Source organism: Dromiciops gliroides, chromosome 6, assembly GCF_019393635.1.
Source record: "Dromiciops gliroides isolate mDroGli1 chromosome 6, mDroGli1.pri, whole genome shotgun sequence".
Taxonomy (NCBI): domain Eukaryota; kingdom Metazoa; phylum Chordata; class Mammalia; order Microbiotheria; family Microbiotheriidae; genus Dromiciops; species Dromiciops gliroides.
In genome coordinates, this window is record NC_057866.1 from 163,961,274 (window position 1) to 163,987,334 (window position 26,061).

General features: G+C 36.9%; 1 protein-coding gene across 1 annotated transcript in view; it reads right to left on the reverse strand.

Moving 5' to 3' along the window:
* The window catches only part of IQCM (IQ motif containing M), a 377,986-nt gene that overhangs the window by 186,513 nt on the left and 165,412 nt on the right, over window positions 1-26,061 (reverse strand). Inside the window, exon 7 of the mRNA XM_043972282.1 lies at window positions 5,037-5,198. Within this exon, the coding sequence (XP_043828217.1) occupies window positions 5,037-5,198 (162 nt within the window). The remainder of the gene's footprint in view (window positions 1-5,036; window positions 5,199-26,061) is intronic.

A 26,061-nucleotide genomic window follows, 5' to 3' on the forward strand; every position in this document is an offset into this window, starting at 1 on the left:
GCTTTTGTAAAGGCTGCCTTGCATACCTGGATTCTAATCCTTCCTGACCTCAGCTTCTTAGAAATTATAGGATGCTTCAGACAGATACTGCCTTTCAGCTTGTCCTGATCTCCTAGTTTCTGGTGCTCTCTTCTTCTCAAAATTATGCTGTATGTTTGTCTAAATGCTATGTCTTTCAGGTAAAATTTAAGTTTTGTGAGAAGAGGAAAAGGTTTTTTTTGTTTTGTTTTGAATCCCCAGCACATAGCACAGTGTTTTGCACATGGTAAGTGCTTAATAAATGCTTACTGGGTTGAATTCTGAATTCTTTATTGAGCAAAGTAACTGAGGTCTTTCCCCAAGGGCCAAGGAATGCTGAGCTCCACATAGCAAACATCAGATAAACATTGGCTTGCTGACTGATTTCCAGGTCAGAATACCACAACAAAACAAGTGGCCCAAACTGTGATATTTCAGGCTGGCTCCACTGCCCCTTGAAATAACACGTCTAATACCTTGCTTCTGCAGGTTAAAAAGAATGCATGCTACAAAGCTTATTTACAGAGGATGCTTTACTAGCTTGTTCACTTCATCAACTCTAAAGACCTGAGTGACAGCACAACAAAGAACATCCATAGTCAGGACCCCTGGTTTGAATTTTCTATCAAATGATTCCTAACCATGTGATTCTGGGCAAGTCACAAATTCCCAGATCCTCAGTGTCCTGAGGTGTAAAATGAGGTTAATATGCTTATGCTACCTACCTTGCAGGGTGGTTATGAGGGCAGCATGTTGCAGAACTTAAATCATCAAAAAAAATTGCGAGTTTTTATTAAGGATTTTAATCTCCTGGTACTATTGAACATTTCCCTTAGGGTCTGCTTTTGTTTTGTTTTGGCATTTCATCTCTTAAAATGATTTATGGTGGTGGCACAAAGGAGTTTGTTTATTCTGTATATGATCTTGAGTAAATTGTTTAACTTATTTATACCTCAGGTTTTTTTTTTTCCTCTATAAGAAGGGGATGGACTAAATGAACTCTCTAAAACTATAAACCTTTGAATCCTAGACATTGGGAAACAGACATGAGCCCAAGAGATCTTTTTCATAATCTAAAATGGACAGATAACAGTGCCAAAAGGAAACTATTGGGGGGTGGGGGCGAGGAGAGAAGGGAAGGCGAAGGATTCAAGGGACAATTGAGCCAGTTCTCCGCCTTCTGGTAGGTAGGATATCATTATTCCTACTTTTAGGGGAAGTGGCTTGCAAGCTCAAGGTCATATAGATAATGGTAGAGGACAGACTAGAATCCAAGTCTCTAATGTTCTAGTCCAGAAAAGCCAGAAAGAACTTGACAAACCATGACCCAAAAGGATTAGATTTCATCTTTATAAAGAGAGAGAACAGAACTAAGGAGAGTTGAGTACATAGATTTCATGATGATCAACCATGAAAGACTCTGATCAATACAATGATCCAAGATAATTCCAAAGGACTCGTAATGAAAAATGCTGTCCACTTCCAGAGAGAGAACTGATGAACTCTAAGTGCAGATTGAAACATGCTTTTTGAAATTGTGCTATAAGATATAAGAAGGATGATTTCAGAAAAAACTGTTAAGACTTACATGAACTGATGCAGAGTGCAGTGAACAAAACAGTGCATAGTGACAGCAATATTATTAGATGAAGAACTGTGAATGATTTAGCTATTCTCAGCAATACAATGATCCAAGACAATTCCAAAGGACTAATGATGAACATTTTTTTCTGTCTCCAGAGAAAGAACTGATATTGAATGAATACAGACTGAAGCATGCTATTTTTCAATTTCTTTCTTTCATTTTTTCTTTTGAGTCTTCTTGTCCAAAATGACTAATAATGGAAATGTTTTACATAATTGCATATGTATAACCTATATCTGATTGCTAGCCATCTCTGGTGGGGGGGGGAGAGAAAGGAGGGATAAAATTTGGAACTCAAAACTTTCAATAAAAATGTCAATTTTTTTTTTAAAGAAACATGCATTTTGGGGTAGCTAGATGGTGCAGTGGATACAACACCGGCCCTGGGGGGAAAAAATGCTTAAAAACAAAACAAAACTATTTTTCTTGCTTTTTTGGCAACATGGCTAAAATGAAAATATGTTTTGCATGGCTTTACATATATGTTTGCCTTTTCAGTGGCTAGGGGAGGGGATCGAGAGAGGGAGAGTATTTGGAACTTGAATTTTTTAAATGAATATTTAAAAATAAGTAAATAATTGAGCTTTTTTTAAAAAAAAGAAAAAATAAGCTAAAACAAAAAAAAATAAACTGATTTCAGCTCCATCTAAGGTGGCATTTTATAAAAAAAATGTGTAACACTTTATAATGTCCAACAATGAAATGGACTATCCTATGACATGGACATCATAACTAATTCAAGCAATGTAAGATTTATTAAGCACTAACTGTGCTAGGCATTGTGCTAATCACTGAAAATGCAGAGACAAAGTAAGACTAGATCCTGATCTCATGGAGCTCACATTCTAAAGAAGGATACAACACGATTAGAAATAGGTACATGAAAGGTACATAATGAATAGTCACAAGATATCTTTAGAAGGAGAGGCTTTAGTGGCAGGGATGGGGAAAGGCTTTCTGCAGACAGTGGCACTGGAACTGAGTTTTGAAGGAAGCCAGGAATTCTAAGAGAGCAGAGTAAAGATGGAAAGCATCTCAAACATCAATAACAACCAGTGTTAAGTCATTGACCCCATTGTGTGGGTCAGTATGGCTGAACTTTTAGACTGGGCAGAGTAGAGGAAGGAACCTGGTTGTAAAGAACTTGAAAAGCCAAAAAGCAGTTTATATTTGATCCTTGAGGTAACAGAGAGACACTGAAGTTGATTGAGTAAGAAGGTGACATGATTGGATCACCTACTCAAAAAAAAAAATGCTTTGACTGCTGTGTGCAGAATAGGTTGCAGCATTTATTATGGATAAGAGTAGAGATGATTCCTGCATTAAATGGGAGATTGGACCAATTAGCATTAAGGTCCCTGCACCTCCAGGAGTCTATGTTTTTTACTTAAACCCTTTTGTACTATATATTTATTAATTTCCAAACTTATGCAGATGAGCAGCCCAGGAGCTCCTATCTCCATCTTTAGGGCTTATTAATCTTTCTCCTGAAAATTATCCCAATATGCAAACCAATACTGGCCCAAAATATTGAGTATACAAGGCTATAATGAATATATAATGGGTGAGTGTGTGTGTGTTTCTCAATTCTACCTCCCAGTCATGAAGGCCCATGAAAAAAGCACATTAAAAAAAAACAAAACTATTCTACCTATGTCATGTTAAAGATGCTCAGTAAAAGCACAGAACATGCACATACACAAACACATAGAATTATAGTTCTTGTAGAGCCAAAGCCAAGGAAACCATGTTCATACTCTGTTATACCCACAGCCCTTCCCCCCCCACCCCCACTCCCAGTGACGCCCTCTACATCTACCTACAAACCCCAGACTTGCCTCACTGCTTCTCTCTTCTGTCCTCCAGGCACCAACCCCTCTCCCTAACAGGACAGGTCCAAGCCCAACCCAGCCTAAGACAGAGGATATAGGACTCCTCCCCCTGCCCCTACTCACACACACACACACACACACACACACCCTTCTTAAGTACTACAAAACAAAAAGGGAAACATGGAGGAAGGATACAAAAACAAATAAAATTAAGAAACTACAAGACACATAGATGATGTTTTCAGTTGATTTCAGGTTTCCATGAATATTTGCAGAGACCAAGTCTAGCCATTTTTCCAGTCCTCCCTCCTTCCCTTTGGCAAAATCTCCACTTGTGTCTCTTGTCCTTTGTTAGCCTATGATAGGCCACTTTAGTTGTCTGCACCTAGCCAATGGATTTGGTATGATAAAGGTGGAATTGTCTCAATCCAAAACCTGTTTCCTCAACCCTTAGCAGCCAGTGTGAGAAGAATCACAAGGATCTAGAATGTTGTTGTTGAGTATTTTTTTTTCAATTCTAACTCTTCGTGACTCCATTTGGCATTTTCTTGGTAGAGATGGTGAAGTGCTTTGCCATTTCCTTCTCCAGCCCATTTTACAGATGAGGAACTGAGGCAAACAGGGTTAAGTGACTTGCCCAGGGTCACATAGCTAATAAATATCTGAAGCCAGATTTCAACTCACAAAGAGTCTTCCTGGTTCCAGGTCTGGCACTGTATCCACTGTGCCACCTAGATGCCCATGGAATAATAATAGCTAGCACTTATGAAAAACATAGCTGGTGCTTATATAGTGCTTTGAAGTTTGCAAAGGGCTTTACAAATATTTGATCCTCACAACCACCCTTCTATTATTATCCCCATTTTACAGATGGAGAAACTGATGCAGTGATTTTCTCAGAGTCACACAGTACATAAGTGTCTGAGATGGGATTTGAATTCAGGTCTTCTGACTTCAAGTATAGCATTCTATCCATTGTGCCAATTAGCCGTCTCTAGCATATATTCTCCCATTTTACTGGCAAATTTTATTTCCTAAATAAGTAATTTCTCCTGGGCTTTAAGTTTATAAGGAGATAATTATCATCATTATTAATAAGAATAATAATAACTAACATTTATATATTGCTTTAAGTGCACAAAATTTTATATAAACATATATGTATATGTATATAAATATATATATAAATAAATATATATATATATATATATGTGTATACACGTATATATGTAAGCACTCAATTTGATCCTTACAACCCTCTAAGGTAGGTGCTATCATTTTCTCTTTTACAAATGAGGAAAACTGAAGCTGAGAAGAATTATCTTCCCACTTATCTTGCTGATCATTCACTAGGAAGTATCTGGGGCAGAATTTGAATTCAGATATTTCTGACTCCATGTCACCATTGCACTCCATTGCACCACCCAAGTTAAAAGTTAGTAAGTGATAACAAATATCTAACTATATATCTTGGAAATGTAAAAGATAAAAATCCTTTAACACTTTTAACATGAAAGAAATGATAAAGTCCAATGCCTCACCTAAATACTTATATGCTTCTTCTCCATGTACTATGGGTCTTGTCCAAGTTGACTTTAGGCCCCAAAAATGACTTACGTGGGCACCTTCAGGAGGATAAAGAGTGAATATCATTTCAAGAGCTTTTCCCTTTTTAACTTCTTCAGAGTGGATTTCATTGTATTCTATAGTTAAAAAAAAACAGAAAATATTAATCTATCATAATTTACTTTTTCCTAAATTTCATGTTTCCTATAAAAGATAGACATATATATATACACATATATGTGTGTGATTTTGTGTGTTAATATTATTTCAAAACTATGATTCAAAAAAGGCAAAGAATAATTCTTGGAAAACAATTATAATATGGTTCAGCTTATTTCAGAATTAAGCACCTTAATAGCTAAGGCTTACCAAATACTAAATACAAATACTAAAACATTTTGAACAATGTTACTGACCACTATGAAAACACTAAATAATAACCATTAAGCTGTACAGATTACCAAAAGGGTATTTCAGGAAGAGGCAAAACAGTACTGCTTGTTGTAGCCTACAAAGAAACAGGCTACCTTGAAAACAGGTTATAGTTAAGTGCACAGTGGGAAAAGATAGATGATCAGTTTTCCATCTAGGATCTATAATTTCTTTGGCAAGCAAACTCCCCCGTCTGACATATATGGAAACCTAGCTATCATTTATAGTGTGAGAGCAGTTCTAAACTTTAAATGTATAGGACCTCTTTGCTATTCTCATTAAACCTACAAGCCCCTTCTCAAAAAAAACCCAATTTTTTTAACTTGCAATAAAATGCACAGGATTACAAAGAAAGTCAATGATAATGAAATAGCTTTGGTTCTTTTTTTTTCCATTTGTTTGTTTTTTAGTTCATGGTAGAAATTAGATTTAGATAGACATCTCACTACTTATAGCAACATAAATTCCAAATGGATACTTGACCTGGATGACATCATAAATAAATCAGAAGAAGTGTTTGTTCATATCCCTAGGCCATTTATCAAATGGGGAATAGCTCTTAAGCTTATAAAGTTGAATCAGTTCTTATGTCACTTGTAAAAAGGACCTTTATCAGAGAAACTTGCTACAAACATGTTTTTTGGCCAACTAACTCTCTCTCTTCTAATCTTAATATTTTGGAATTTTTTTGTGCAGACTTTTTAATTTTATGTAATCAAAACTGTCCAATTTATCAAGTGTTTTTTTTTTCCTTGCTTATTTGGTCATCAACTTTATCTGCATCCATATATCAGTGAACTTTCTTCCTTGTTCCTTTGATTTCTTTATGAATTTAAAGCCATATCTTTAAATGTTACAAAGCACTAATAGAGAAATGCAAACTAAAGTAACAGGTTCTACCTCAAACTCATAAATTTGTCAAAGCTGACTCCCAAAAAGGGAGAAAATAACTAATTTTTGGAAAAATTGTGGGGAAATAGGTATATTTATGCACTGCTGGTTAGAACATCCCCATAACAGCAACACCATCTGGATTACTTCTAGTTTATCAGTGTTTCCCCTGAAATGGGACTAATTATAGTCCTGAACTAAATATAATTTTCTAAACATGGACTAATCTGTTATTCAATCAGTCCATAAACATTTATTAAATGTTTACTAGGAACCAGGTACTCTTAACCAATATGTTATCAGATTCAGTTATTAGGCTCTTAGAATCATAGATTTAGAGATAGAAGGGAACTAAGTGGGCATATAGTTTGGACTGAAGCACAGAGAATTAAAGTGACCACTAAAAGTCATGTTAGTGGCAGAGCTATGAGATTTTCTGTCTTTAAATTCATTCCCCCCACCCATCCATATACTTTTTCTTCTAGATCTTAAATCCAGAACTGGATGGAACTCGAGACATGATATAGTATAACTTTTTCATTTTGCAGGTGAGGAAACTGCAGAGAGGTTAGGTTATGTGTCCAAGATCATATGAACAGTAATTAAGATTCCAAGATCTTTCCATATCCAAACAGCACTTTTTTTACAGCACACAACCAGTAAGTAAGTGAACCAGTCATGAATCTTCCTGATGTCATTATTATGAAACCATCAACTATCTTGGATATCACATGGATATCATGAGAAACTTTTTCAAATGCCTTACAGGATCCAGATGTATGATATATTTTTAGTATTCTCCTGATCTAATAGCTGTTCAAGTTAGAAACATGATTTGATTTTAGGAAACTGATGGGGACACCTTTTAATCAATGCTTCTTTTTTCTAAGTGCTCACAAACTATTTAATAATAAATTGATTTCCTATGTCTGATTTTATAATCACTGTTGTATATCTTTTCTCCCTATTTAAATTTTCAATAAGAACTCCCCCAAACTCTTCTCTCTACTTCCCCCATGCTTGCAGCAAATGGCTTGGTCTCCTGCTTACTGAAATCAACAAAAGGGAGCTCCCTTCTTTCCCCTCTTTCACTTTTCAAAATTTCTCAGTATAGTCACTTTCACATAGTCATTCACTATCACATAGTCATTCACTAACACATAGTCATTCATTTTCTTCTGCATCTGTCTTGTCACAGAGGAAGAGTCATCTCTCACTTGGGCTATGACACCAGCCTTCTAATTAGTCTACCTGATTCTAGCTTTTAATTCTCTAATCAATCCACCCTATAGCTCCTAAAATACAAATATGACCATATCACCACTCCTCTCAATTAAAAAAAAATCTGCAAAGATCACCTACTATCTCTAGGACTCAAACTATTCAGCTATTACCTCCTATGGGAAGATTTTTCCTAATCTCCTCCTTCCCAAAGTAACTTTTAAAGATATACTTTGTATTTCTTTATATAAAGTATATAGCCCTTCCCTTCCCTTCCCTTCCCTTCCTTCCCTCCCTCCACGACCCTCCCAAGACCCACCAATGTACATAATATCTTTGAGGACAGAATCTGATTCATTTTTGTCTTGGTATCAGCATTATGCAACTAACTCAATGTTTTGGTTAACAGTGGGTGCTTACTATATATTTAATAGAATTGAATTGAATGTATGTCTAATCCCTCAAATGATCACATCTCCTCTTCTCATCTCCAGGACCTAATTCCAACAGTCAAACCTCTTATCTCCCTTTCTACCCACTATTTCCCATCTACATACAAATATGTGTAGGTCTCTGCAACTTGCCCCATATCATATATTTCCTTCACTGTGAAACTTCTTGGGAAATTTATCCACATGTGATGCCTCCAATTCCTCACCATCCCCTCTCAACTTCTAATCACCTACCTTTCATTTCATCCATTCTACTAAAACTGATCTCTTAAGTTTCACCAAAGACCTCCCAATCACAGTGATCATCATTTAATGACACTAGCAAATTCTTTTTCTTGATGGCCAACCCAAAATAACTCCAGCAGAAACCATCAAGTCTTCCCAAAGAAGTCACATTAAATAAACATGTTTTCTTTTCTACAGAAAGGATTTTCATCAGAAACAAATATCGTGTACTTACCTAATGTATTTATATGTTCTCTCCCCCAATTAAAATGTAAAACCCTTGAGGGTATAGACTGTATTTGCCTTTCTTAGTATCCTCATTGCTAAGCAAAGCACCTGAAAGGGGCCAAGAGTTTAACAAATGCTAGTTGACTATTTAGCCCTCTCTTTGAGCAATTGCTATGGAAATCAGCTGAAATATGTTAAAACTCTCCTTTACATACAAATTAAAGGCAAAGCTAATCAGCAAACTAGAGGGCCTGGGTTCAAATCTCACATCTGCTGCTTACTTTGTGACCTTGGGAAAGTTAATATGAATCTCTGGAAAGAGTTTTCAGCCAAAAAAAAAAAAAAGTGCAGAATTGGACGGTGGGATCTCTGAGGTTCTTTGCAGCTCTAAATCTTACACATTTTCCCTGTGACCTGTTCTACAACCTGTTGGGGGGAAGAAGAGTTTCTTTCTCTCATAAGGAGAAAATGAAATATTATTGCCTTCTGATTAGAAAAAAAGTCAATTATGGGGTTTCACACTGGTTTTTAGGAAAGTCACACTGGGTAAATCTAATCTCTTTCCTTTGCTTCTGCCACATGGCAAAAAGAAAAGAATTCTAAGAAAGGGATGCTGGGGGGAAGATTCTGTCTTTCAATTTCCCTTGACACTACTTTGTCAGGTAGTTGAGCAAGAGAGAGACTGAGATAGTAGTGATAATTTGCAGTTGTGAAAGAAGCTGGGAATGGGGAATTAAACTTCAAAATAAACTCCAAAAGAAAAGAGACAAGAGCTTCTCCCTTTAAAGTCATAAAGGGAAAAATGGGGAAGGAGTAGGAGTCATACTGTTTGATTAGTAAGAAGGGTACCTAGGTCTTATGCCATTAAATCATGTTAGTTGTGTATTTAAGAAGAAATACAATGTCTAGTAATACAATTTAAGTTTATTATAGTTAGTTTAATTAAATTAGCATGTAAGGCAGGAAATAACAGCCAGCCAGCATTTATTAAGCACTTACTATGTGCCAAGCCCTATCCTAAGGACTAAAGATACAAATTCAAACAAAAAGAAAGACAATCCCTGCCTTCCAGGAGCTTACATTCTAATAGAGAAAGACAACATATAAAAAAGAAACTGAAAAATGGAAGGAAGGTATGGGGCCTGGGGTAGCATTGACAAAGTTCATCAAGTCAGAAGTATAGCTAAGAGAGCAATAAATTATGGCCAAATGGGGCCCATTCCCAAAATGGAGGCCCTAGACAGAATTCACCAGGAGGAGAAGGGGAGATCATAAGGATATTCCAGGATAAGAAGGCCCCAAGCCCTGAGGGAAATTCCAGAGTGAGAGATGACTATGTCATGATAACAAAGTCCTTTGCCTCAGAAGCATGGCTGGGAGAAGAATGGAGCATGGCCAATGTGTGTCTGTCCCCCAAAGGGAAGCCCCAAAAGGAATTTAGCAGTAAGAGAAAGGGATCAGTGTGTCAAATGGATATTCTTGAGTGAGAAGGTCTGAGGAACTAAGGGAAATTGCAGGGTGAGCAACAGCTGGCTCATGGTCGCAAAATCCATTGAGACAGAAGCACAGGAACAAAAGGAAGGAAGCAAAATTCTTAAAAATTATTCTTGGGGCAGCTAGGTGGCGTAGTGGATAGAGCACCCACCATGGATTCAGGAGGACCTGAGTTCAAATCTGGCCTCAGACACTTAACACTTACTAGCTGTGTGACCCTGGGCAAGTCACTTAACCCCAATTGCCTCACAAAAAAAGAAATATTCTTATCACTGCATCTCAGAGAAACTGTAAGTATAGTATAAGTCTACTGTTTGGATCACAGGGGAAGGAGAGGAGAGGAGGAAGGAGAAAAGGAGCATTTATCAGGCACCAAGCCATGCTAGCCACTGTACTAAGATTTTGTAGATATTATCTCATTTAATCCTAACAACAACCCTGGGAGGAGGTAAATGCTATTATTATCTTCATTTTTTAGTTGAGGAAACTGAGGCAGAGGTTAAATGACTTGCCCAAGGTCACATGGCTAGTAAGTGACTGATGCTAAATTTTAACTCAGATCCTCCTAACTCTAGGCCCACCACTCTATCTGCTGCACCACATAGTTGCCCCTCACAGATCAAAATAACAGGACACCCACAGGAGAGTTGTCAAGTTTTGTACCTTCCAGAAGCCTGTATTTGTCATCAGGTATGAAAATGAAACCTCTTAATCACATTTATTCAAATAATACCTAGTGCTTTCCTCATGTGGAGATAGCCTGTGATTACTGTTACCGTCAAAACAACTTTCAGTGCCAATTCTAAAAAAAGTATGTGCAATTTGAAAAGAATGATAGGTTGTACTGAGCATGTAGAATGTTCTTTTCTTCTGAGGGGATGAAAACCCTTTTTATTGGCATCACATAAGACATTTCCTGATCACCGTCAGGGATGACCCCGTACTCGCAAAGGTTTCAAACATGGGTACATTCATCCAAGGGATAGCCAGTCTGAGTTGGGAGAACCTCATCAACAGAAGGACAGCCAGCAAGGGATGAATTTATTTCATCTGTAGCCACTCAATGATCCAAATCTAATCACTACCCATTTATTGTTTATGGATGGACACTGTGGCAAGTGCTTTAGATAAATGTTAGCTCATTTGATCCTCACAACAACTCTGAAAGGTAGGTGCCATTGCTATATCTGTTTTACAGAGATACCAAGGAAGAAATGAGATGATCCCTATCTTTAAGGGTACACACCATGCACACAGATCAGTAAATACCAAATACAAGACAAAATAATACAAAAATAATTTCAAGGAGAGAGCACTGATACCAGCTGGGGAAGACATGGTCCCTCTGGGTCATAATTCCTTTATCTGAAAAATGAAGTTAATAATCCATTGGCCATACCACTTTGCTCTTTTAAGGAGAGATCCTTTATTAAACCAGAAAGGGAGTTGCAATCTGTTTCAGTAAAAGGATCAATGAAATCATGGGTCCTTGAAGCTTTAAAGTCTCAATAACTGTAATTTTAGCTATTCCCTCGGTACCTTACTTCTGATTCCTTGTAGTTAATTCCACAGTGTGAGGTAAAAGTATGCGACCCATAGTGTTAAGATACTTAGAACATATATAACTGAAAAGTTCCCTTTTCTCACTACTCCAGGGGTGCTTAACCTTTTTCTGTATCCTGGACCCCACTGGCGATCTGGTGAAATTTATGAAATCCTTCTCAGAATATTTTTAAATGCATAACAAAATATATAGGATTAAAAGGAAAGCCAATTGTACTGAAATATAGTTGCCAAAATATTTTTAAATAAAATCTTATTCTTCTGGTTAGGAACTGCTGTCCAAATCTGTTTTGGAATATTAATTGTGTTACTTCACTTTGAAGTATGCCATCCAGACCAAAAGGAATCTGAGAAATGGGTTTAGTCTCTGGCTGAAATCCTGAACAGAGTTTCTGGGACTTCAACAAGGATATCCTCCAAACATGGTATAGTGGAGTATGGCATATGAGGTGTTCAGGAAGAACTAGCACCTCCAGTGCCAAGGCTGCTGAGCCCTTTTCAGGGCTGCTCATCCACCTTTGGTGTCCGCCTTTCACCCAACTCTCACCTGTGGCTCCAAGGAGTCATAGTATGCCCACAGGTCATGCCCTGGCAAACTATTTTGGCAGATGAGATAAACTAGATTGAGGGTAATAACGGGCCACAAACCCTTTGGTGAGTTAGGGGTGTGTCTAAAGGCTTGTAAAGATGTCTCCTTGTGGAATGGGCAGCCAAGAATAATTTACTCCAACAGCCATGAAGGCAGCTGAAGCAGGTGCTGAAGAGTCTTAGAGCTCAGTCAGACATTGAAGGCACCAAACTCATCATCCGCCATATCCTGGGCCATCAGCAGTCACTCTGCCTTTTGTCTTGCTGCTGGACTTTGATTCCTATGGAGGAAAGAGTGAGGCTGATGATTTTGTGTAACTCTGACTCACTTAAATCCAATCCATGCATGAGTCAATATATCACCCCATGATGTCATTGGTGATCTTTGAAAATGAAGGAGGAACAAGTGGAGAACCCACCACCATGTTGGTGCAGTGTCTAAACACAATTACCTGGGGATTAAGTAGCTAGGTAGTATAGCAGATAAAACTCTAGGGCTAGAGTTAGGAAGACCTGAGTTAAAATCTAGCCTTAGACATTTACTAGCTGTGTGACCCTGGGCAAGTCATTTTACCTCTTCTGGCCACAATTTCCCCATCAGTAAAATGGGGATGGTAATAATAGCACCTATCTCCCAAGGGAGTTGTGAGGATCAGATGAGATAATAATTATAAAGCTATATAAAGGAAGCACTATATACATGTTTGTTTGTTTTTGTAGGTGAGTCATCCCAGTAGTCCCTGCTCTTCATGTCCCCATTTGGGGTTTTCTTGGCAAAGATACTGGAGTGGTTTTCCACTTTCCTCTCAAACTCATTTTACAGATGAGGAAATGGAGGCAAACAAGATTAAATAACTTTCCCAGGGTCACACAGCTAGTAAGTGTCTGAGGCCAGATTTGAATTCTGGTCTTCCCAACTCTGGGCCCAGCTCTTTCTATCCTTTGCACCATCTAGATGCCCTATATAAATGTTAGCTATTTTATTATAGCTATAATCCCCACGTTTTCACATCTTCACCTTCCACAATATGGAAGAGGAACTGAATTCTTGACTTCATTGATAAAAGAAACTCCCAGAAGAGGAAACTCTACTAATGCAGGTTTGCAATGTATAGTCTTAAGAGAGTCGCCTACAGTACCAAAAAGTCTACTCTCTTGACCAGTATCATCTAGCCAATATTTAACAAAGACAGAACATGAATCTCACAGATTTCAATCCGATATGTCATACTGTCTCTCTTCAAAGGAGCAAAAATAAATCCAACCCCTGACACGGCCTATGGACCTCTTCTTACAATCATGTTATTAAATGTATAAAATGAAACTCACAGAATTGCAAAGGAAACCAAAGGTTAATAAAAATAAAGATATAATTATTTTTCCCATCCAATTTCATAGAGCCTGTGAAATCTATCTAAGTACCCTGAAGGCCTACTGATGCCTAAGCTAAGAACCCCATGCCTTATGTGCAGAGGCAAATAGGCAAATTAAGCTAAAGTTAAACCTTAGTATTCAGGAATAAGGAAAATAGTGCTACATACTCGTCCTAGATAACAGTGTATCTGGTTTAAAAAAAAAAAATTGAAACAGAACTAATCTTCTACCATTATTTCTTTCTTGAACTGGTGATTTAAATTAATTTATCATTAATCTGAGGGGGGCACTCTCATTCTCCATGCCAATTCTACTATTAGCCTTCTTTTTTAAAAAGCCAACAGATGGTATTTTTTTTCCAATGTGAATATGATGAACCCATTAAAATGCTGATTTGTTTCACATAGGCCACTGACCAATCATATGAGGCCTTCAGGTTGGGGTGGGAAGGATATTATCATCTGGGACTGAATCTGTAATCAAGTAGTGAATGACTGTGCCCAGAGCCAATTCTATGTTCTTGCTAATGCCCACATTTTGTACTTTTAAAGATTTTTGTCACAGTTCAATTAAGTAACTTCATGTTGCATTTATTTTCCTTGATTTGAAATAACTGAATGTCACCGTTTTTTGTCATGCCATTTTTATGTAAGTTTTTTTTCTGTTCATTAGAAAAAGAGAAAAAAATTATAAATAAAGTGACCCATTCATCAAGATGAAAAATGATGCATGTCTTGAACAAGGGAAAAGGAGTGCAAAAAGACATTCCTTACTCTTAAATTAATGGAACTTTCTTGAAATTAATTTCTTATAAGCAAGAAGTATAAGGCCTTTAAGAACCCTGATGGAGAAGAAAAGGATTCAGAATTACAATTGAAAGACAAAACATTTAAACCATTGTAGCCATGTGCCATTAAATGACCCAACCTGTGAGAATAAATGGAAAGATCAGTGATCTCTAATCTCATAATTAAACTCCTTTAGTACTTGACACAGTGGCATCCTAATAGATAAAGGGCTAAAGTAGAGTTAGGAATATTTCAGTCCACCCTCTGACACTTACTAGTATGTACCTCAAGCAAGTGACCAGTTAGGACTCTCATGCCACCCAAAAAAGCTGATGATTTGCATTAAAAGGAGTTTTCTCACTAGGAGTTCACTGAAATAGTGCTGAATTTCAGAATCAGAGGACTCAAGTTCAAATCCTAAAAGTAACCTCATTGGGCTTCCATTTTCTTATCTGTAAAAGGAGAGGGTTGAATTAGATAGACCCTTCTAGCTCTGAATCTATGATTCTATGATCCTTGTGTAAGAGTGGGGATTTAATGGGTCAAAGAACCAAACCACCTGGCCCCCTTAAAGCAACTGATAAGATGTTATCTTTCTCTATACCTGTGTTAAGTATTGTGGAAAAAAGTCCTTGATTAATTTAGATACCTTTGAAGACTCCCACATTAATTGGAGTGATGTTGTACCACAAGTATACTCAGACTGATTGAGGAAACTCACTCTAGTTTGGAACCTAGATTCAAGTATCTGGGGGCAGAGAATACAACTTCTCCTGAGAAGGAATCCCTGGGAGGAAGAAGAGACCTGGTCTTAGTTTCAGTCTTCTCTGACCCCCTCTGAAGCCCGCCCTTGACCTCATGGACTCCAGAGAACTAGAAGACTTGGGTCTTGGGTCATCATCATCCTTGTCTTAGCAGTCTGTCTGCAATAGTACTGGCTGGGGGCAGAGTCTACATCAGTAGCCAAGGCAAGACTGGACTTGAAGAAAGGCATATTGAAGACTCTCCAAGGAACCTGGCAGAAAAGCTTCACCATGATGAAGGGGAGCTTCCTGAGTACCCCCACAAAGGAGAAGGGATTTCTAGCATATGAGAGTGATGAGTTGCCTCTTTGCCACATACATCCTCTAAGGTTGATCCTACCATCCCCTGAATGCAGGGAGATGCCCTTAGGCATCATCAAGTCTAACACTCTCATTTTACAGATGAAGAAATTAAGGCCAATAACTGTGAAAGTTACCAGCCAAAGGTCACAAAGGTAGCAAAGTCAGGATTTAAAACCCGGTGCTCTGAACTAAATCAGTATTCACTTTCCTCTGTTATAAAATGAGGGGGTTGACCTAAATTACATTTGAGATCCATTTTAAGTCTAAATCTAAGTTCTGATGCTTTGTATTATCCCCATAGGCCTCACCCAATGAAAGCTCCCCTTGGAAAAGAAGTTTAAGAACACCACAAACAAAGTCTAATGATTTATCCAGGATCAGGAGAAGGAACAGCCCAAACCCTTCTTTATCCCTCAAAGGCTTTAGGGTGAGTATAGATAAGCAAACATTAACAGCTTAATTTTATTCTGATTCTCCTTTCTTTGGGCAGCCAAGAAAATCAGACAAGCTTTGCATTATTTATGTGATTTTCTAGCAAAGGGGAGGAAAATGTTCACACTCTTGTCCCTTTTGTCTCTCTTGACATTTAGGTAGAAACACAAACACATTTCTAAACACTAAATAAACAACAGAGCTATACTCCAACTATTATGTTCTGTGATCACATTTGAAATGGAAACTTGAAGACATCTTTGTACCTTTTTCTTTCCCTTGAAGAAGCACATTTCCTATTATTGGAAGTCAGCGCTAGGGCAAGGGAAACATCATTCTCTTATAATAGACTGGAGTATTGTGATTAATTTAAAATATCCTGTCTTAAAACACATGCCTTTCATTTCTCTCTTTTAATTTTAATAGAAATCAAAGGTACAAGTCTCAGGCCGGGCAAATGAAATCCGTGCAGATGACTTTAATCTGGCAGACAAAAGACAAACTCTGCTCCCAGCATACTTCAAATGCTCTTACTTATCAGAGTAATAGAATAATAAGACACTCAAAGCTTGAAAGTACAGTTGCTAGCCCCTAGTAAGCATCCAAATACAAGATTCACAAGATAATGCCTTTCATGTTTAGGCTTTTAAAAAAAAATGTATTTCGAGTTAGCAGAGCCCTGGAAGGTCCAAGGTCTTGCCACATGCCAGAATTCTCTCTACAACATACCTAAAATGTTTTTATAATGCAGAGGGAAGAACATTGGACCTGTTATCCAAAGACCTAGCTCTGTCCCCTACTGGCGAGGAAAATCACTTCCCTTCTCTGGCATCTGTAAAAGGAGAGATGTTTGGACCAGATGAATTCCCTGGTCCCTTTCTGAGTTCTGATTCTATGATCCAGGTGATAGAGGAGGCAAAAAGGGGTGAACAGATAAACTAAGACTTGAGTCCTTTATCAATAGTACCCAAAAGGGTTAACAGAGAAACTAAGGTTTGTGTTCTTACAGTAACCAAGAGGGTTTGTTCCTATCAACCCTCACCATCGACAGAGACAGCAACTAGGGACCATTAACCATTAATAGCCATTAACATTCCTAGATGACAGGACACCTAGAGACCAGATCTTAAGTAAAGAGATACAAGTTTAAGCATGTCTTTAGGAGCATGCACAGAAAGGACCAAATGTGTCCTTAGGTTCACCTTATGACTGTAAACCCCAAAAACACACCTCCAGGGAAAAAGGCACCTGCCTTGGAGGTTGTCTTGGGACCCCCAGGATGTCCAAATTAGGATAAGACCTCCCATGAACCTCCCTCCCACAGGGAGGAGACCAAAATAATGAAGAGATAACCAGGGCAGCTATGTGGCGCAGTGGATAGAGCACCGGCCCTGGAGTCAGGAGTACCTGGGTTCAAACCCGGCCTCAGACATTTAACACTTACTAGCTGTGTGACCCTGGGCAAATCACTTAACCCCTTTTGCCTCACTAAAAAAAAAAAAAAAGAAGAAGAAGAAGAGATAACCCACTTTTTCTCACTATAAATATAACTATTCTTCTTCCCTCTATTCAAGACACCTATATCCATGGTGATCTCCCTGTGGTCAGCAATCTTTCAGTAAAACTTAGGAACCTGAATCACTGAGTCTTGTAATTCTTTCAAATGCCTCACAATCAATTTGATCAATTAAACCCACCCCTGCATCACAGGGACTTAGTTTCTGCTTGAATATCTCCAGAATTAGCCCATTCCAGTTTGGGGGTCATTATTTAAGGTTTAAGGGTAGGGGCAGCTAGATGGCGCAGTGGATAGAGCACTGGCCCTTGGAGTCAGGAGTACCTGAGTTCAAATCTGGCCTCAGACACTTAACACTTACTAGCTGTGTGACCCTGGGCAAGTCACTTAACCCCAATTGCCTCACTTAAAAAAAAAAAAAAGGTTTAAGGGTTAGGGTTAAGTTGTTGTTAAAGTTTAGAAATGCCTTCCTAATATTGAGCCAAGGTCCATATCCCTCTCCCATCTGTCTATTTGATGTAGGAGGCAAAAAAGAGTTAATAGAAAAATATAAGACCCAAGCTCTAGTACAGATATTAGCTCTAAAAGGGAGTCAGATCCCAGGTAATGGATAACTTATGTTAGGTTCTCATATCCATAATGATCAACATCCATAACAGACCAAAACAGGTCAGGTCAAAATAACAATAAAGGAAAAAGACAACCAATAGAAATTCTAATGAAAATGGAGATGATTTGAAACTAGCCATGGGAATCAGAAAGAGACATGTGCAGAAAAGGCCAAATTTGTCCCCAGATTAACCTTATGATGTGTAAACCCTCAAAACACACCTCCACTGAAAAAGGTACTGACTCAGGGGTTGGTTTAGGAACCCAGGAACTACAAATTAGGATAAGCCCTCCCCTGAAACACCCCTAGATGGAGAATATTATGAGTAGGAGAGGCCCTCCCCTGTACTTCCCCAAGGTGGAGATTATTATAATGAGACTGATAATCAATTTATCCATATTATAAATATAACTGTCTTTCCTTTCCTTATTTAAGAGATACCTTTCCAATATTCTGGTTGTCTCCCTGTGGTCACCCACAGTTTTGCAATAAAACTTGGGAAACTGAGTCACTGAGTCTTGTAATTCTTTTGGGTCGACTCACAATCAATTGGACACCAAATTCCAGCCCACATCATTTTGATTTATATATACAGGGCAGCTAGGTGGTACAGTGGATAAAGCACTGGCCCTGGATTCAGAAGGACCTGAGTTCAAATTTGACCTCAGACACTTGACACTTCCTAGCTGTGTGATCCCAGGCAAGTCACTTAACCCTGATTGCCCTGTTAAATTTTTTTCTTTTAAGATTTATATGTACCCTCTACCCCTGTGGAACTCTCTTTTTGATTGGATAGCTTCTCCCAGAACCTCCATTTTAATAAGGGTGAAGTGTCCAACCATTTATTTGTTTCTCAGCAGGCTGAATTCCAGATTTCTCCATCATGCCCTTTCCCTTTCTTCCCCCTGACTCTTTGATGTTCAGCTTTCTTGAGTGTGTTCTCTTCCCCTCATTAGAATTTAAACTCCTTGAGATCAGAACTATCTTTCTTTTTGTTTGTTCTTCTATTACCAGATGCATTGCCTCAGGGCCATTGGGTCATCACCAGTTGCCACTGGACTCAGGTGACTCCGGAGGAGAGAGTGGGGCTAATGATTCTGCATAGCTCTGCCTCACTTAAATCCAATTCATTTGCAAATCAGGGCATCACCCTTCTGATGTCATTAGTCTTCTTCAAGAAGGAAGGATGGGGACAGATAGGTGGCCCAGTGGATAGAGCACCGGCTCTAGAGTCAGGAGGACCTGAGTTCCAATCCGGTCTCAGACACTTAACACTTACTGGCTGTGTGACCCTGGGCAAGTCACTTAATCCCAATTGCCTCACTAAAAAAATAAATTAATTAAATTTAAAAATAAAATAAAATAAATTTTAAAAAAAGAAGGAAGGAAGAACAACCAACCACAAACACTGTATTACCAAAACTAAGCTCCTAATAAATGTTTATTGACTGACTGATTCTGATTCTTTCCTTGGGAATTACACAGAAGAAACCAATTCCCCTTTCTATACAACATGCTTTGATGTCCTGGGCCTCCTAAAATCATGACCTCACCCTTTCCACTCAAAGGCCTACAAACTTGACTCCGTGTCTCCTCTCTGCACTGGACTCCTGTCACCAGTTTATCAGGGCTCCTGAGAGGGTTGAGACCTTCTTTCTCCCAGGCCCTATTTCCTGAAAATAGCCCAAAGTTCTTTTTCATGTTTATTGATTTTATTCAGGGTTCTAGCACTAAGAGATAGAGTGAAACAAGCAGAGATTTCAAATAACAAAACAAAACATCACTTTAAAAAAAAATAGACAAAATATTTTTTAAATAAGCAGACTAAGCTAGATTACAAATAAAAATAGATTAAAATTAGGTTGAACAAGATGGTCTCTAAATTCCCTTCAGGCTCTAAAATCTGAAATAGTGAAATCCTACTTCCGACACATTCTTTCTAATCCTATGAATCTGGACAAACCATTTAATTTATCTTATTCTTAGTTTTGGCATTCATTCAATGTAAATTCAATTGAATTTAAGAAACAATGGGGGCAGCTAGGTGGCACAGTGGATAGAGCACCGGCCCTGGAGTCAGGAGTACCTGAGTTCAAATCCGGCCTCAGACATTTAACACTTACTAGCTGTGTGACCCTGGGCAAGTCACTTAACCCCAATTGCCTCACTAAAAAAAAAAAAAAAGAAAGAAACAATGAAGTGTCCCATAAATGGAAGGCACCATGCTTCAGAAGTGGATAGTTTAATAGAGGATATTAAAAGGATATTAGCGAGGCAGCTAGGTGGCACAGTGGATAGAGCATCAGCCCTGGAGTCAGGAGGACCCGAGTTCACATCCGGCCTCAGACACTTAACACTTACTAGCTGTGTGACCCTAGGCAAGTCACTTAACCCCAATTGCCTCACTAAAAAAAAAAAAGGATATTAGCAACCATCTAGTCCAACCCATACATAGACAAAAGGAATTTGACCATAATATACTGGCCCAAAATGGTCATTCAGACTCCAAGGAAAGGAACCTCCAAGGAAAGAATCCCACCATCTCTATGGGTAGTCCATTCCAATCTTGAACAGTTCTATTGTTTAGAAAGATTTTCCTGAAATCAGTCTTGAATTTTCCTCTTTTCAGCTAAAACATATCACTCCTGGGCCAAACAGAACTACCCCAGATAGCCTTCCACATGACAACCCTTCAAAAACTTGAACTATCATGTGTTGCAGCATGGTCACACCCATCATGTATTTCTCCATTTGGGTCACCATGAATAAGGATTCTTTGGTGATTATGCTATTCATGACATGTAGCTATATACCATGACTATATGGGATTTATCCCAGGGAGAAGCTTGAGGTCTGTGAGATTTTAAATTGGTTATACGGACATTAAACTCCCCCTTTTAACTTTTCTCTTATATATCTCCCAGACCCACTAAGAAAAAGAAGCCTCTGAGCTTTAAACAATGAAGGGAAAATAGCACTTATACACCTCAAATTATACTTTGAAGCAGTAGTTATCCAAACTATTTGGTACTGTCTACAAAAAAGGAAAAATAGTAAAACAGACCAATAAAGGAAAATTGGAAACAATTAAACAATTGAACTACTGTTTCATAAATGAAAACACATAGATTACCTAGGGAAGAGCTCCTTATGTCACAAAAACACTACTGGTAAAACTGGAAATTGTCTAGTAGAAATTAAGTTTATAGCAGCAGTTTACACATTACACCAAAGTAAACTCAAAACAGATACTCAGCATGTGTATTAAAGTTCACAACATAAAAAAAAATTAGAAAAGAACCACTTCTGGGACCTTTCAAAGTTATGGCTAGGAAGAGAATTTTTTTTGAAAATAAGTTTTTATTGCTATCTTTTGTTTTTGCTTCACCTAAATTTCCTCTTGTATTCTTCCTTGCCTCTCCCAGAGAGCTATCTCTTAGAACAAATAATAAAATCAAAAAGAAGAGGGAAAAAAATCATAAAACTGACCAACACATCAAAAAAAATCTGATATTATATACAGTGCCATACCTATAAACCCCAACTCCTACCAGGATTAAAGGGAGGTGTATACTCATCTCTCTTCTTTGGGGACAAGTATGGTCCTTATAATTTTGTAGTAGTCCTGTCTCCCTTACTTTGTCATGGTTGTTCTTTCCTTTTACATTGTAATTATTGTGTAAATTCTTTTACTGGATCCGTTTACTTTGCTTTGCATCTGATTCAAATAAACCTTTCCATGATTCTCTATATTCATCATTTCTTACAGCACAGCAATATATTCTATTACATTCATGTATCACAATTTGTTTAACCATTACCTAATCAATGGGCAGCTACTTGTCTTCCATTTTGCTTTTTTATTTTTGCTTCCACAGAACTGCTGCTATAAATATTTTGTTGTGTTTGCAGTAGATCTTACTATCTGTTATTAACTAGGAGAAGAAATATTAGCTAAACAAGGGGACAGAGGCATTTGCAAAAGATGAAATAAATAATTTAGATTACATGAAAATGAAAAACCTTTGGATTTATCAAGTCAGTGGTCTAAGATAAAAAATGGAAGTTGTTGACTGGGGAAAAATCTTAGCATCAAATGTCTCAGATATTTGATATCTCTGATGAAACAATAGAACTAAGAGAAATATATAAAGAAATATATATATATATATGAATATATGTATATATACATGACCAAAACACATTTTTCAATGGATAAGTGATCAAAAGATATAAACTGGCAATCCTTTTTTTTTAATTATAAAAGTATTTTGTTATTTTACAGTTACATGTAGAGATAGTTTTCAACATTTGTTTTTATAAGATTTGTCATTTCAAATTTTTCTCCCTGCCGACCCTCCCTCATTCCTCCCCAAGACAGCAAGTAAACTGATATAGGTAATATATATGTACAATCATATTAAACATACTTCTGCATTAGTCTTGCTGTGAAAAAAGAATTAGAGCAAAAAGGAAAAACAGCAGCACTAAAAACAAAAGAAATATATGGTTCAATCTGCATCCATACTCCATAGTTGTTTTTTTTTTTCTGGATTTGGAGAGCATTTTCCATCATGAGTCTTGTACCATTGCATTGCTGAGAAGAATCAAGTCTTTCACAGTTGATCAACACATAATATTGAGGATACTGTGTACAATGTTCTCCTGGTTGTGCTCATCTCACTCATCATAAGTTCATGCAAGTCCTTCCAGGTTTCTCTGAAATCTGCCTGTTCATCATTTCTTACAGCACAATAGTATTCCAATACATTCATATACCATAACTTGTTCAGCCATTCCCCAATTGATGGGCAACCTCTCAATGTCCAATTCCTTGCCACCACAAAAAGAGCAGCTATAAATATTTTTGTACATGTGGGCCCTTTTCCCTTTTTTATGATCTCTTTGGGATAAAGACCTAATAGTTGTATTGCTGGGTCAAAGAGTATGCACAGCTTTATAGTCCTTTTGGGCATAATTCCAAATTGCTCTCCAGAATGGTTGGATCAGTTCACAGCTCCACCAACAATGCATTAGTGTTCCAATTTTTCCACAGCTTCTCCAACATTTATTATTTTCCTTTTTTGTCATATTAGCCAATCTGATAGGTATCAGGTGGTACCTCAGAGTTGTTTTAATTCACATTTTTCTAATCAATAGTGATTTAGAGCATTTTTTAATATGACAATAGATAGTTTTGATTTCTTCATCAGAAAACTGCCTGTTTATATCCTTTGACCATTTCTCAATTGGGGAATGACTTGGATTCTTATAAATTTTATTCAGTTCTCAATATATTTTAGAAATGAGGCCTTTATCAGAAGTACTGGCTTTAAAAATTGTTTCCCAGCTTTCTGCCTCCCTTCTAATTTTGGATGCATTGCTTCTGTTTGTACAAAAACTTTTAATTTAATGTAATCAAAATCATTCATCTTACATTTCATAATATTCTCTATCTCTTGTTTGGTCATAAACTGTTCTCCTTTCCAAAGATCTGAGAGGTAAACTATTCCTTTCTCTCCTAATTTACCTATGGCATCACCTTTTATGTCTAAATCATGTACCCATTTTGACCTTATTTTAGTATAAGGTGTAAGACCTTGGTCTATGCCTAGTTTCTGTAATACTATCTTCCAGTTTTCCCAGCAGTTTTTTTCAAATACTGAGTTCCTATCCCAGAAGCTGGAGTCTTTGGGTTTATCAAACAGTACATGACTAAAGACATTTACTACTGTGTCTCCTGTGCCTAACCTATTCCATTGATCCTCCACTCTATTTCTTAGCCAGTGCCAAATAGTTATGTTGACTGCTGCTTTATAGTAAAACTTCATATTTGGTACAACTAGCCTACCTTCCTGGTATTTTTTTTCATTAGTTCCCTAGATATTCTTCACCTTTAGTTTTTCCAGATGAATTTTGTTATTATTTTGTCTAGCTCTATAAAATAATTTTTAGGTAGTCTGATTGGCATGGCACTGAATAATTAAATGAATTTAGGTAAAATTGTCATTTTTATTATATTAGCTCAGTCTATCCATGAGCAATTAATATTTTTCCAATTATTTAGATCTGATTTGATTTGTGTGAAAAGTGTTTTGTAATTATGTTCATAGAGTTCCTGGATTAGTCTTGGCAAGTAGACTCCCAAGTATTTTATATTGTCAACCTTTACTTTAAATGGAATTTCTCTTTCTATCTCTTGCTGCTGGACTTTGTTGGTCATGTATAGAAATGCTGATGATTTGTGTTGATTTATTTTATACCCTGCTACTTTGCTAAAGTTGTTTTTTCAAGAAATTTTTTAGTTGATTCTCTAGTATTTTCTAAGTATACCATCATATCATCTGCAAAGAGTGGTAATTTTGTTTCCTCCTTGCCTAGTCTAATTCCTTTAATTCTTTTTTCTTCTCTGATTGCTAAAGCTAACATTTCTAGTACAATATTAAATAATAGAGGTGATAATGGGCATCCCTGTTTCACCCCTGTTCTTATTGGGAATCCTTCTAACTTATCTCCATTACATATAATGTTTGCTGATGGTTTTAGGTAGATACTGCTTATTATTTTAAGTAAAGCTCCACCTATTCTTATGCTCTCTAGTGTTTTTATAAGGAATGGATGCTGTATTTTGTCAAAATCTTTCTCTGCATCTATTGAGATAATTATATTATTTTGGTTAGTTTTCTTATTGATGTGGTTGATTATGTTGATAGTTTTCCTAATGTTGAACCAGCCCTGCATTCCTGGGATAAATCCCACCTGGTCATATTGTATTATCCTGGTGATCACTTGCTGTAATCTCCTTGCTAATACCTTAAGATTTTTGCATCAGTATTCATTAGGGAAATTGGTATATAATTTTCTTTCTCTATTTTTGCTCTGCCTGGTTTTGGTTTCAACACCATATTTGTGTCATAAAAGGAATTTGGTAGCACTCCACCTATTTTTCCAAATAATTTGTATAGTATTGGAATTAATTTGTATAGTATTGGAATTAATTGTTCTTTAAATGTTTGGTAGAATTCATTTGTAAACCCATCTGGTCCTGGAGATTTTTTCTTAGGAAGTTCATTAATGGCTTGTTCAATTTCTTTTTCTAATATAGGATTATTTAAGGATTTTCCTCTTCAGTTAACCTGGGGAGTTTGTATTTTTGTAAATATTCATCCATTTCATTTAGATTGTCAAATTTATTTGCCTACAGTTGGGCAAAATAGTTCCTAATTATTTCTTTTAATTTCTATTTCATTGGTGGTGTAATCACCCCTTTCATTTTTGATAGTGGTAATTTGGTATGCTTTCTTTTTTTAATCAAATTAACCAATAGTTTGTCTATTTTATTGTTTTTTTTTTCATAAAACCAGCTTAGTTTTATTGATTAATTCTATAGTTTTCTTGCTTTCAATTTTATTAATTTCTCCTCTAATTTTTAGGATTTCTAATTTAATATTTAATTGGGAATTTTTAATTTGTTCTATTTCTAGCTTTTTAAGTTATATTCCCAATTCATTAATCTCCTCTTTCTTTTTTTTTATTCAAGTAAGCATTCAGAGATATAAAGTTTCCCCTAAAGCACTGCTTTGGCTGCATCCCATAGGTTTTGATATGTTATCTCATTATTGTCATTCTCTGGGATGAAGTTATTGATTGTTTCTATGATTTGTTGTTTGACCCATTCATTGTTTAGAATGAGATTATTTAGTTTCCAATTAATTTTCATTCTACCTTACCCATGGTTCTTTATTACATATAATTTTTATGGCATCATGGTCTGAGAAGGATACATTTACTATTTCTGCCTTTCTACATTTGACTATGAGGTTTTTGTGCCCTAATACCTGGTCAATTTTTGAATATGTGCCATGTACCACTGAGAAAAAGGTATATTCCTTTCTATCCCCATTCAATTTTCTCCAGACATCTATCATATCTAACTTATATAATATTTTAATCACCTCTTTAATTTCCTTTTTATTAATTTTGTGGCTAGATTTATCTAATTCTGAGAGGGGAAGATTCAGATCCCCCACTAGTATAGTTTTGGTATCTATTTCCTCTTGTAACTTGTTTAACTTCTCTA